Source organism: Empidonax traillii, unplaced genomic scaffold (assembly GCF_003031625.1).
Source record: "Empidonax traillii isolate 1590-97213 ecotype Southwest subspecies unplaced genomic scaffold, ASM303162v1 scaffold300:size811877, whole genome shotgun sequence".
Taxonomy (NCBI): Eukaryota; Metazoa; Chordata; class Aves; order Passeriformes; family Tyrannidae; genus Empidonax; species Empidonax traillii.
The window spans coordinates 410,005-423,018 of record NW_020955493.1 but is presented as its reverse complement, the minus strand read 5'-3'; the positions used below and the strand labels follow the sequence as shown (position 1 = coordinate 423,018).

Genomic DNA, 13,014 nt, shown 5'->3' with positions numbered 1-13,014 from the left:
TGAAACTGTGTCGTTGAAACTTTCCTCGTAATCTTTTGTGGTCTCTGGAAGAGACAAACATATATACCTGCAGCATAGCAAAAACAACTCTATGTGTTTGCATGCAGGAAAAAGGGTGTTAGATGTCCTTTAGAAGGTTTACAGCAACCACTGATAAGAAGAAAATTTTTCTGAGCATATAAGTGTGCAATTAATACATTACATGCTAGGATTGGTACTAGATGATTTTTAAGGTTCCTTAGGGACCCTTTGGGTCCCCAACCCCAAACCATACTGTGACTATATGTCTTTAAGGCAACTCTGCAGGAACTCTTCCTCTGTCCTATAAAAAACATATTTATCATTCTGCTTCCCTCCTACTCCAGGGAGAGAAAATATCTATGTCTGAATCGTTTTTCTATTTTAATAAAGGAGCCAGAATCTGGCAAAACAATATCATGTTGTGCTTGCAGCTCAGCTGAAATAGGACATATAAAAATTCAAGGATGAGCGGTTTGTCTCATAAAATAGCAGCTTGCCAAAATTTCCTTTATTAGCATTGCCATGGTTCAGAGTGGTCCTGTGAAAATGTTCCTTCCACACCCAAGAATCAGCCCCCAATACCCATTTAGCCCCTAGAAACATATACTCCTGAAAACTTATGATTCTTCAGTAAAAAGGATTGTAGTACCTTCCATAGTGCTTTCAAAAGAATAACCTTCTATTTTATATTGAACAGGAGCTCTCAATATTGATTCTGCTGCTATCTAATGCCTAGAACGGAGGTGGCTTTATTTGCCAGGCAGCAGTTGCTCAAGTAGGTCTAGCAAAGACAGAACGGTTTTTGAATTAAGGTGCTTAGTTGCATAATCTGATATTTTAATCTGATCCTGAAAAATATCCACCAACGAAAACCAAACTCCCATTACTAGCCATGGGAGAGCCAAACCCATACCAGCGAACTAGTGTACAAACACTGAACACATGGAGTTTTCAGTTCATACTTCCACTCCTCGTGTCTTTCATGTTTTTAAACCTTTTGCTAAACAAACAGGAATAGTTACTGATGAACAACGTAAAGATTTGCAAGCTGGTTTTGAACCACATGAGGAACAGATTGCCCGGAGAGGTGGTATATGCTCCATCCCTGGAAACATTCAAGGTCAGGTTGGATTAGGCTCTGAGCAACCTGTTCCAGTTGAAGGTGTCCCTGGTTACTTTAGGAGGCTTGGACTAGGTGATCTTTAAAGCTCCCTTCCAACCTGAACTATTCTATGATTCTGTGATTGAGACAGGAAGGAGCTACAGCCTGGATGTGGCAACACAGGGTTTAGCAGCAGTCAGCATGGTCACCCAATAAACAGGAAAAATGAATGCACATGACTGTCCCTGGTGCAGGCACAGGACTGCTACTGAATCCTTAGCAAATGGCTTAAAAGTTAGCTAGGGGATCTTTATTGCAGCTTAGATGTACCATCAAACTGTGAAAGTAAATTGCTGAGTATACGATGAGAGCTAAAATTTTACCCAGTGTTCCCAGTCAGATTCCAATTAATATATTTAACTCAAACAATTTCATTTGCTTCCCTACCTTCCTTCGGAGCTCTCTAGCAGAAAAAACTTACATTTTGGATGAAATCTAAATACAGACATATTACCATTTCCACAGCATGCTAAAAGCTTTGCTATTTCCCCAAATCTCAGCAGTTTCACTAGAATGACTGTTCAGTTTAAATTTAACCATCTTACTTCAGGCCTTTTCTGTCTGCCAAAGGAAAATTAAAAGCTGCCTTTTAACATAAGTAGATTTCTCTTTTATTTGTCTAAGTGCTCAGTTAAATGGCAGGAAAGAAATTCTTGCAAGATGCTCAATCATCTGATGAACAGATGCTTTCTGTCACTTCTATGCCACATATCCTGGAACTTTTCAATGCTGCTATTTGCAATCCTGTTAGTGAATAATATCTCACTGCAAAAGCCTTGCACACATTACATGAAATTATTTTCTTTAATAACATTTATTCCTACTAAGTATAAGAAATATACTTACTGGTGGTGCTATAAATTTATAGAGGGAAGATCCTCTCAGTGCTAGAAACTTTGGTGTGTACATTCGATCCTGAAGGGAGTCCTGTTCCCGTTCCTCTGTCCAACCCATGTAGACTATCTGACAGAAAAATCAATAGTGTTGACAAATTCCTCAGACATTTTCTTGTATTGTAAATATTTCATGTGAGTAAGCTGTCAGTCAATTTTACACAGCTACAAACCTTGAACCCCTGACACAAAATGGTGCATTGGCAGTTTGTACAAGAACACCTGTTAGGACAATCCAGAAACATGAGAATCAAGCCTTGCTGTGCTAGTTACAAGCAAAAAACCTAAACCATATACTCCGTGGATGTTAAAGGTCTATTCTACATATTTGCTGACAGATCACGTCAGCAAAATTTAATGTAAGTGAAGTATAGGGAACCACCAGTCAGGAATATCACATCAAGCAACTCCTATTACACAGAAATATAGATACCGTCCCCACATACAATTTCATGGTTAGGCATTAAACAATATGATCTTACAAATTTTATTTACTGACAAATGAGAATTTGTTTGTTTGGTTGGTTGGTTTTGTTTTTGTTTTTGTTTCTTACTGTCTAAAAATACCTGTGAGGAGTTTTGAACCTTCTTGCTTAGAAACAGCAAATTAACAGACTGTTTTCAGCCACTATCTTGAAGAGACTTCTTCTAAGAAGTCTGAGCTAACAATTAACCAGAATGCTGCAGACCCTTACCACTAATTGCAGGTATACTGACACAGATGTTTGAACTAGAACTTATTCCAATTCATTTTAGGATGCAATTCCCTACCTATCCACCTATTAAGTTTGATTAATTTAATATCAAATGCTTAAAGAGTAGCAGAGCATGAGTCACCACTATGTTAACTTCTGGAGATCCACTGAACAGTGAGTAGACCCATCACGAAACCTTTGATTTATAACAATGCCATTAGTAATAAAATACATTTTCCAGTGTGCACTGGTACACTACTGCTATGGAAAATACATCAACCCATATTTCATAGAATGTTGCTAATGGGATAGATTTATTTTTAAGTATCTTTGTGAAACTGATTTCTACATTAACTAAAAACTATGGAGCAATCTCTGTCTTCCATGTCAGTAATGATCACATAAGGAAAACAGTTTAGGTAAAATAAAGACAGTCTTATAAACAGTCAACAAGTTAGTAAATTTACCAATGGTGAAAAGGTCCCCAAAATGAATGTTTGTCCTGTGTTTTATCCATTCAGATTTTGTATATCACATCCTTTTTAAAAAGTAATCTACACTATTTTCTTTCATTACTTTTGGGAAGAGGATTATCATTGACAGTTCTCCATGGAATACACATTAAAGTAAATGTTGAGTCTGCTGTTTTTCTTTTTTTCTCTTTTATTTTTTTTCCTGTTGGATTTTATTGTAACACACTGGAAATTAATGCCTTTTTCAAATTCCATTGTGTGAAATCAACACTACTACCCTCTCTCACAGTTTATTGGATATTTCATGGACTATAAACAGAGACAGGGAGAAGGTCTATTCCTCTAACACTACAACAAAACCTTAACATTTAATTATTTTGCCAATAGGAAACACTAAAACTGTCACATAGTCTCGGGTTCAACAAAGAACATGTGTTGAAGTATCTGCTGGTTTAGTGACTAAACAAGCTTATAAAAGTCAAAAAGAAGACAGATCTGTAGCATAATATTCAAGAATCAAGAAGAGTGCTAAGCACTATATTGTCATGCAATAACTAAAAAGTTGTTCTCTGAAATCTCATTTATTCCTGAATGAGGAACCATTCAGAAGGAAAAAAACCCTAACAACTGATAGGTACAGTAGGAGAAGTTTTAAATTATTTCAATTTTATGTTTATTTAAATTTCTCTCATTTCTGCTGTTCCATTTCATTCATAAGTATGGATCCCCATTGCTGGACTCCCTAGACCCCAGTGACTGAGTTGTAGTATAAAAATATTGTGCTACTATATGCAGAACTTTGGCACATTTTCCTGTCTGTAACTTAAAGAGAATGAATGATGTCTAGTTTCTAGGAATTGAGACATCTATGCTTTCAAATTAATTAAACTGGATTAATTTGGTTTCATCTTGATTTTTTTCATTAAAATTGGACACACAGTAAGATATCATCTTGCCTGATGATATTTAATAGCATTGTACCACTCTGCTTAGTGTTTTCTTCTTTCATATTCCTCATTTCTACTTCTACCACTCATCAAAATAACAGTATACAGTCATTCACGCTGTGCAGATGTATCAAAATTTCACATTTGATTGACTCAGTATTAAAACAGTCATGAAATTTAAGGCATCTGTAGATCATAAGGAAAAATTAGATTGATTTTCCAGAAAACCTGCTGTACCAAAGTTTTATCAATAAAAAGCATTTCTCTTTCAATACCTACTATTCAACATAAAGAAGGACTGTGAAGCAAAGGCTGCATGATTATAATTAAGAATGCTTACAAAATTGTTTGAATGTATGTGCATGCATATGTATGGATTAAAAGTATGGATTAAAATAGCCTGGGCTAAATTCTGGAAAACAAGGCAAAACTGAGCAAATACTTGCCAACTCTTTTACTAGGTAGCTATGATAACTGATATGTTCCTACAGTGATCTCAGTTTTATCTAAACATACTGAACTTGTGAAGTTAAATAAAATATTGCAATCTTTACATAATAAAGCTGAGAAACTGTTGAATATTTTCACTTCTGAGTTAAAATCGATGACCTTTTTGAGACATTTATGTTACTGGTAAACATTCTTACGTCTAAAAAAAAGGTTTGATTATGAAAAAATTAAAGACATTTATTTATTGGAAAAGGATCTTAACTTTCCAAATTAATAGCTCATGTGTATACATGAACTGAAATAGTGATGAACGTGATATTTGACTTGTGAGTTTCAGACCATATCTCAATTTTGCTGCACATGTGGATTTGACACTTATGGAATTTCGTGAGATTATGAAATTACAGAAATTTCATGTCTGAAAATAAATGGTTAGAACCACAGATACGGGATGAATGGAAATAATTGTTAATCACAAATAGACAGTGCATAGCATGCTCCTTTACAATTCAAAAATTTGGTTAGTTTTTTAACCTTAGCAAGTTTTTTTGAGTCCCTATAAAACTGACTGTTATCACCAAAGGCAGCAGTGGTAGTGAAAACAGATTTTATTTATGACAACATTCCACTTGAAAGATAATTTTTGCACTCCTGGTTTCTAACTTACCTAAAGCAGTTCATTCTTCAAAATCAAATGGTGGCACAAATTACTTAACTTAGTGGCTGCTGGTTCAGTAACAAAGATTCAATAAGTCATAAAGGTTTATGAGTTAAATCACGTGCAGTTTAAAAAAAATCCATATTGAAATGATTAATGGAACAGGACAATTGCTTCAGTCAAAAATCCATAATCTTGTAATTTAATGTGTACTTAAATCACACAGACATCCTAATCAAGCAAGATAAATTGCCGTATTTTATATCAGTCCAATATATTGTTAAAAATTACTTAAATAGCCTTGAGTTTCAGAGAGACTTTTTCAGAGTTTTTACATAGTTTTTATTACTTTTTAGGAAGAATAGAAAGGCAAAAATACATGAAAATTTCCCCAAAGTGAAATGTAAAATGTATGTGACATTATAGAAGTGAGGTGATTCAAAGATCAGAACAGATGCACTCACAGCTTTTTGTCTTGGAAGTCTGATACTCATACACACATTATGTGAAAACATGCTGTAGGGCAACAGGATGAACATGGAGTCAGGAGACAAATGACTATGTCAGACAACACGGGGGAAAATGACGAGGAATAAGAAACTCAGATAATGCTACTTTTATTATAATTTTTCTGTGTATTTTAGAATAACTTTCCATATAGTCTAAAAATACATTATAGTCAATTGTTAGCAAAAAACCAACAAAAACCAAACTTCAAATGTGTGAAAAAAAAGGAACAAAAAGTGTGATCATGATGCAATCATTTGCAAAGCCAGTTCTGTCTATAAAAGGCTTAGGATTTTTATGCTGAGAAACTTTTTTTATAAGTCAATAGAAGAACTAATCATTGAATGAATGCTAGAAAAATTTTGCTTAATTGTAAATGCAGTCAAAATGCCTCCTATCCTATTTTTCAGGTTTGTGAAAAACCCAGTTATCTTTCCATAAATATTTTAATTCCTGTGCATTATTTTCTATCTTCTTCAACAAAAAAAAGTACACTAAAACAAGATAGTCTACATATGAAAAACAAGCTGAAAGAAACAGAAGATAGTTGGCAGTAAAAGGCTATTTTACATAGGTTTCAGATTAGATTTAAAGTAATTTAAAAATGACATATTTCTCAGTATGTTTTGTGAGAAATAAATATCAACAATGGTCAATATTTTCTAGAAAATTATGTCATATAATTAATAGTAAAGGAATGGTTTTGACAAACACTCTTCATGACTTTTATTTCTAAACTTCAAAATTAAGAAATTAACTAATTTTGGTTGTAATTGTGGATGGATATGGCCCTGGCAACCTGCTTTAGGTAATCGTGCCTGAACAGGGGGAATTAGGCAAGATGACCTCGGGAGGCTCCTTATGACCTGATCCATTCTGTGGTTCTGGGAAAGAAAACAAATTATGAATGCATAAAAACAGAAAAGTTTTTATGCAAAGTAGTTTCCCCTTTCAGTTGCCCTCATTTATATCATCCCCTTTCTATTCTAAATGCTTTAGAGCTATTATCAACAAAGATCCCCTTCATATTTTTGAACCACCTAGCTACAAATAGATTACTCAGTCTAAGATTGCACATGGATTGTATCTCACATAGCTTAATTTCCTTCTGGGTAAGAACTCACATTATCATATTACTACCAGAGTAAATAGTACCAGAAAAAGCAGAAAATACTTTTTATTTATGAAAGATGATCTTCCCCTTACACTCCAGATAACTGAAAACTGGTATATTTGCTTTCTTAGCAAACAACATCATAATCAGAGCAAAGACAGATGTTTAGGTTAACAAAACTTGCTTGGATCTCTGCAGAGATCTGTCCAGATTAACAGTGCTGTTTCAGAAACCTTCATGAGAGTTTACATTGCATACAACACGATCCTGTGAGAAAACTTAGCATATTCCCAATGAGATCTACAAGATCTTGCTAGAAAGAAGGACTGTATTGACACGCCTTCACTCTCTTCACAGATTTGAAAAAAAATATAGCTACACATGGATACAGCATAGCTTTCTGAACAGGTGAAGATCTGTACTTTGTTTTTTCCAGGTTTGTAACAATCTTCTTCTTGCTGTCATCTACTAATCCAGAGCAACATTTTTTCTCACCCATATAGTTTCATCCAGTGTCTCATGTTAATAGACACAATTTATTTCAAAGCACTCATTTCGCTTATTTAAGACTTCTAAGTATCTGCTTATTGAAATAAATTCCTCTAATGACAAAGTTAATTTGAATATTAATTGGGTAACTATGTGCCTTTGTCAAAATGTCAACTTTAGAAGTTAGGGGTTTCTTTCCTCCTTAAATTATTCAAGTCAATGAGTGATTACATTTATTTAAAACTCATTATCATTTGAATTTGTTCATTTTAATAGGGGTGACTAGCATTTAGAAAGTACAGACTTTTTCAAAAAAGACCTTATGCAGCTGTTATTACAAAGATGGATTTAGATGCAAACTGCAGTATTAGGTACAAATCCATATTAATTGGGGGGGGAGGGGTGTGAAATTTTTAGTAGGAATAAATCCAAAAATAGCTCATGCTTTCAGGATATTGACTGGGTAATTAAAAATAAAACAAAAACCAAACCAAACCAAACCAAAACAAAACAACCTAGAGTAGCTAGTCAGCATGTGGCAAACTCCCTGAAATGCATAAGGAATGTGTGCATTTTACACAGCATAGAGTTAAGCATTTTTCTGCTAAATAGGTATGGTAGCTAGATGATGAAAAAAAATATCTTGTGCTATCTAGATCAATCTGCCCGCTGCACTTGACTGAGCCTTCTTCCTTCTTGTAGACTTGTCTTGTTTACCTGCCACATAACTCACCTTCAGAGCAATTTATCATATTCCTAAGCAGGTTCATTTGGTTGCCAGGTTTATCAATGAGGAGGCTCAGTCCTGCTGACATCAGAGTCATTTTACAGCAGACCGGAGAGGCTCCAGATTTTCTCTCAACAGAGTAGCTCTCAGCAACTCTTTGAAAATGAGCAGTTCTCACAAATTTCCTGACTAAAAAAATTACTATATATCACAATGTCATCATTCTCCCTCCTTTTAATGTTGTGCAACTGCAACCAGTAGGATTCTGCTTTTTTTCCTGGAAAAAAATCTTTGATACATGGTCATATTGGAATTCCTGCCTATTCATTTTTCATCTACTGAATTTAGGAACAGACAGAGGGAAGGTTGTAAATTTTAATCCAGGATGAATTTTCTGGAGGGGTTTGAGTGTTTAAAATAGATAACAGAGCAATACAGAAAGCTCAGCACTCAGGTGACAAGAAAGTAAACATCATTTATTCTAAAGCCTAGTAGCTTGACTGGGTTTAGGACTTTTTTTCCCTCTTCTAAATGTACAGAGTACATATTTTTCAGTCTCTAAAATATAAATGGGTCAAACAAAACATATTTCAGACAATCAAGCAGGAGGGTATGACCTCTCCTTTTTGATGAACAACATGTCACAATAATATTTGTCACTACAAGTTAGACTACCAAAATATGTTGAATGAAGAAAAGGATCCGAATATTACAAGCCACTAGACAGTGTCTTTCAGACTTCTGAGCGACATATTCATCTTTCTTAAGTACCAGGGTGATTGAAACATTTACAGACACATTTATGACCATTCTTCTTATCCTGGGAGAACTTTTCAATTATTTTTCAATTACTTGTTCCAGATATTTTTTTGATTTTCATTTTCTGTTTCTCTGAAAAGAATTACTAAGCAGAACTTGGACAGGACTAGCGCAATTTAGACTATCTGGCTGTGTCTCTAAGATCATACTGCTCATGTAGCTGCTTTAGTCACATCCTGAGCTTACTGAACTCAGTTCAAAGGAGATGGTAACAATCAGCATGGAAGAAGCCCAAATGACTGAGCATACAGAAAATAGAAATGATGGTTAATAGGTTAGACTTGTTTGAAATGAATTTTAGTAACAAATATTTTGAGTTTTCATAACATTATAATTACATTTCTATAGAATTAGATGTTTACAATTCAAAGTGCTCACAAAGCCAGGATAACACTGCAAATATTCAGCGTCTACTTAAAGTTGTCTTTAAAGTCTCTGGCGTTGCTGCTTGCACAGCAAATAAACATACCTGTGAGAAATCCCTTTTTTAGTATCTATGACTTCACAAGATCTGACTCAGAAAAAACCAGCCTGTTTAGATATAAAATATTATCTTTAAATACTGTATAAAAACAACATCAAAATTCAATGGAGTAATGCTATTCATAGCTACTTGTTTTACATTCTCACTCATTTAAATGGCAATACTTACAAACTGATAAAAGTAACTACTAATGCTCGAAAGATTTCTTTAACTATTTCTACTGAGGAACAATTATTTTCAGTCCTATCTGACTACCAAAAGAAGAAGACTTCTGCAAGATTAAAATATTCTTAAGACTTTCTCAGGGCTCTCAAAGAAAACAGTACTACTTATATGCTCATGGAATAATAAACGTAAATAAAATCTTCAGGATATTTAAAGAAATTCAGACTAGCATTACATTGCCTTTCATTAATTCAATATTTTTTTTAAGCACTCAATCGATGGAACTGAAAAAGGAAAAAATCATCAAGAGGTGAAATTTTATTTTCCAAAGTACAATCAATTTTCTGTGTAAATTATTTTGAATGAAGAAAATGGGACTGAAAAAGTAGGAGTAATGACATGGGGTTTTATTTTCTTCGTTACCAGCAACATGATTTTGCTGTGACAAAAAAGGTCTAGGAAAGATCATGTGGGGGTTTGGTAACCTTTTTTTATTTAAAAAAATTGTAATTTATAATTTTTTATTAAAAAAAATTATACAGGTTCAAGGAAAGTTGCTAATTTCTCAGAACTCACAGCACCAAGGGAAGGACTGCACTATACAACAAGCTGAACAACCATCTGAACCCAAAGTTCACATTAACAGAAATGTACTTAATGGACAAGTGATTAGAGTCAATTCAAAACTAATACTATCATATAATCCTTCAATGATTAATGACTGCTGCAATCAGAAACATGATGGCAAGGCATATATGACACTACTGGGTATGGTGCAGTTGGTATTGGGAACCGGAACAGACTGTTAACGGGAACAGATGTCTCTTCTATGCAGTTAGTTGTTTAATTTTCTTATTTAACCTCTGGTCATCAGTATCTCAAGCAATTGACAATCAGTGTATAAAAAACAAAGTTTATTAAGAGAAAAGAAATAACAAAGAAGTCTGTCTGAAGTTGAATTAGTCAGAAATAACTGAAGTCCAGAGAGCTCTCCAATAGAACATGGAAACCTTGAGAAATTTTGGTGCATCTGTATAATATCATTGTCAGTTACTAACAGGGAAAAAATCAATAGGTGGTATAAAATTTGAAACAAATTAATAAAGATTATTCCCTAAGGTATAGTAAATACTCATTCGGCTAATTTCACGGTTTTTGAGATCATTAAGCAACAGGTCCAATTGAGCTTAATTTCTAAAAAAATCTCCAATAAATATTCTTCTTAATCTATAAAAAATTAACAGTGAAGTAAAACCTCAGTTTATATTTCAATTAAAATCATACCATGATTGCAAATTAAACCATAAATTTAATATATATGGATAACATAAAGATTCCCGTTTTTATTAGAAATATTGGACAACACACTGTATTCTTTCTGTAAGTCAAAATGTATTTCAAATCTATATATAAAGAAATGAAGATCACTTTTGAAAAAATAATAGTTGAATGGACCCAAAGATCTTCCCCTATAGCCGAATAGAGAGGACATTATGGGTCACCATTTTTCTTGTTCACCTGCCTTCCGAATTTGAACTTTTAATCAAAACAGTCTGAAAAATAAGCTATTTTAATAAAATATTATATATAATATTCAATATACAATGTAATATCTAATATAAAATATAAAATATTATAGAATAAATATTTTGCAAATGAAATATAGAAGACACACTTTCTAGAGAAACCGATTTATTCCCTTTATCTGTCTTGGGGCATTATGGTAAAGAAATCATGTAGCAAAGATCACTGATGTCTTCTAATATTTTAAAAACACTCAATTATTTGTCTTGGTGAGAGATGTTATGAAATCTCCATTCTTAAAGTCAGAAGTTGATATGGTAAAGTTTTGAGCCACCTGATTTATGTAGGTCATTCTCTGAGCAGGATTTTGACTAGATGACCTACAAAAGCTCATCCAACATAAATTATTCTGCAAGTCTTTCATCTCAAAGCAGTCATATCTGTCTTGGAATCTGTTTTAAAGTAGTCCTGACTTACTGATCTTAGCAAAGCAGCTTCAACAGTGGTTTTATTAAATTTCCACATTATTTTTTGGTGGTACATACAGTATTACACACCAAATGTACTAGTTCACATTTCATAATCCATTTGTAGCTGTCCAGGACTTTCTAAATGCACCCATTTTTTTATCTACCCTAATTTTCAGAGGGGCAGTATATCAAGTCTCTCCCTGCAGATTTCATCCTTAAAATACACTCTGGAAAAGAATTTTTAGTACGAATTGCTTACGGGTAACCAGCCCTTGAGATTGAAGCCATTGCTCATAAGCAGCTATTAAGAAATGACAGATGTATCTTCTCACCCCTTCTCAGTGTTAATGTGGGGGCGGGGGGGGGAGGGATTTTGAAGGACCCTGATATTCCACAGAGACTAAAGAGGAAAGCGGAGGTGAGAATTCAGATAAGACAAGAATAAAGTTTCTAATAAAGGACTAAAGTAATGATATTTAACTTGTATTTATACATTATTAAGGTATATAAAAGTCGTCTTAAATTACTAAAAAAGAAGTGGGCCTACTCTGGAACCACTTTAAACATCAGTTTTCAAACATTGGTATCCAAATACAACTGTGTTAAGACAGAGAGCCAGAATGCAGCCCCATTCTGAAAAGTAAGAAGGTAGAGGAAAACAACCAAAATGCCTCCTTCAGAAGCTAAGAAAAACCTTAGGGGATGATTAGATGAAGAACATGATATTCAGTATGTTCTACATAATATTATTTTCATGCTTCTCTTCATAACTTAACTTTTTAACAAGATGATCTTTTTTTGCTTTGTTGGAATAAAGCCTGTTTTAATTTCCCTGGTGTTTAGATTGAACTTAGGCTATCCTGAAGGTTCTATTGGTAATCATATGCCAGTAGCCTGTGGCAGGGAGTTAGTAGATTTCACAATATTTATTGAGCCCATGTTGCATTTAATTATTTTTTGACAGTAGGGTGATGCCTGTCAATAGTTGACTTGTCTCTAGCATCTTAGTATTTCCATGGATTTTGCAGTCTCATAGGAGAAGCCCAGTTTTTAAAAAGTACTAAGTAACATTAATTTTGCAGATTCAGAGCTTTCTTCCGCTCAGGCAATCTTTTTTTAATGTAAAGTGTCCTACCATTATGAACAATGGAGGGAGGGATGCAACCCATAAAATTAATATTGGGTCTGGAAGGCAGCTCAAATTTCAGTGTAAGATGCTGAGTCTCTATATCCACGGAGTTCTATAGAGGGACAGGCAGGCTCCCTCAACCACAGAGAAGTTAACATAAAAAATCCTCTGTGGGTGACATCTGTCTGACTGAAGAAGAGATCCTGATGCAATAATTCAAGGCTCTGTGAAGAGCAGACCATAACCTATAGTACCAACTATTAAACAATTGATGGATGTAAACTCAG

General features: G+C 34.1%; 1 protein-coding gene across 6 annotated transcripts in view; it reads right to left on the bottom strand.

The window, feature by feature from the left end:
• The window catches only part of SNTG1 (syntrophin gamma 1), a 336,726-nt gene that overhangs the window by 45,302 nt on the left and 278,410 nt on the right, over positions 1 to 13,014 (bottom strand). For all 6 annotated transcript variants that reach the window (XM_027890849.1, XM_027890855.1, XM_027890850.1 and 3 more), the window contains one exon: positions 2,030 to 2,146. In XM_027890849.1, the coding sequence (XP_027746650.1) occupies positions 2,030 to 2,146 (117 nt within the window). The remainder of the gene's footprint in view (positions 1 to 2,029; positions 2,147 to 13,014) is intronic.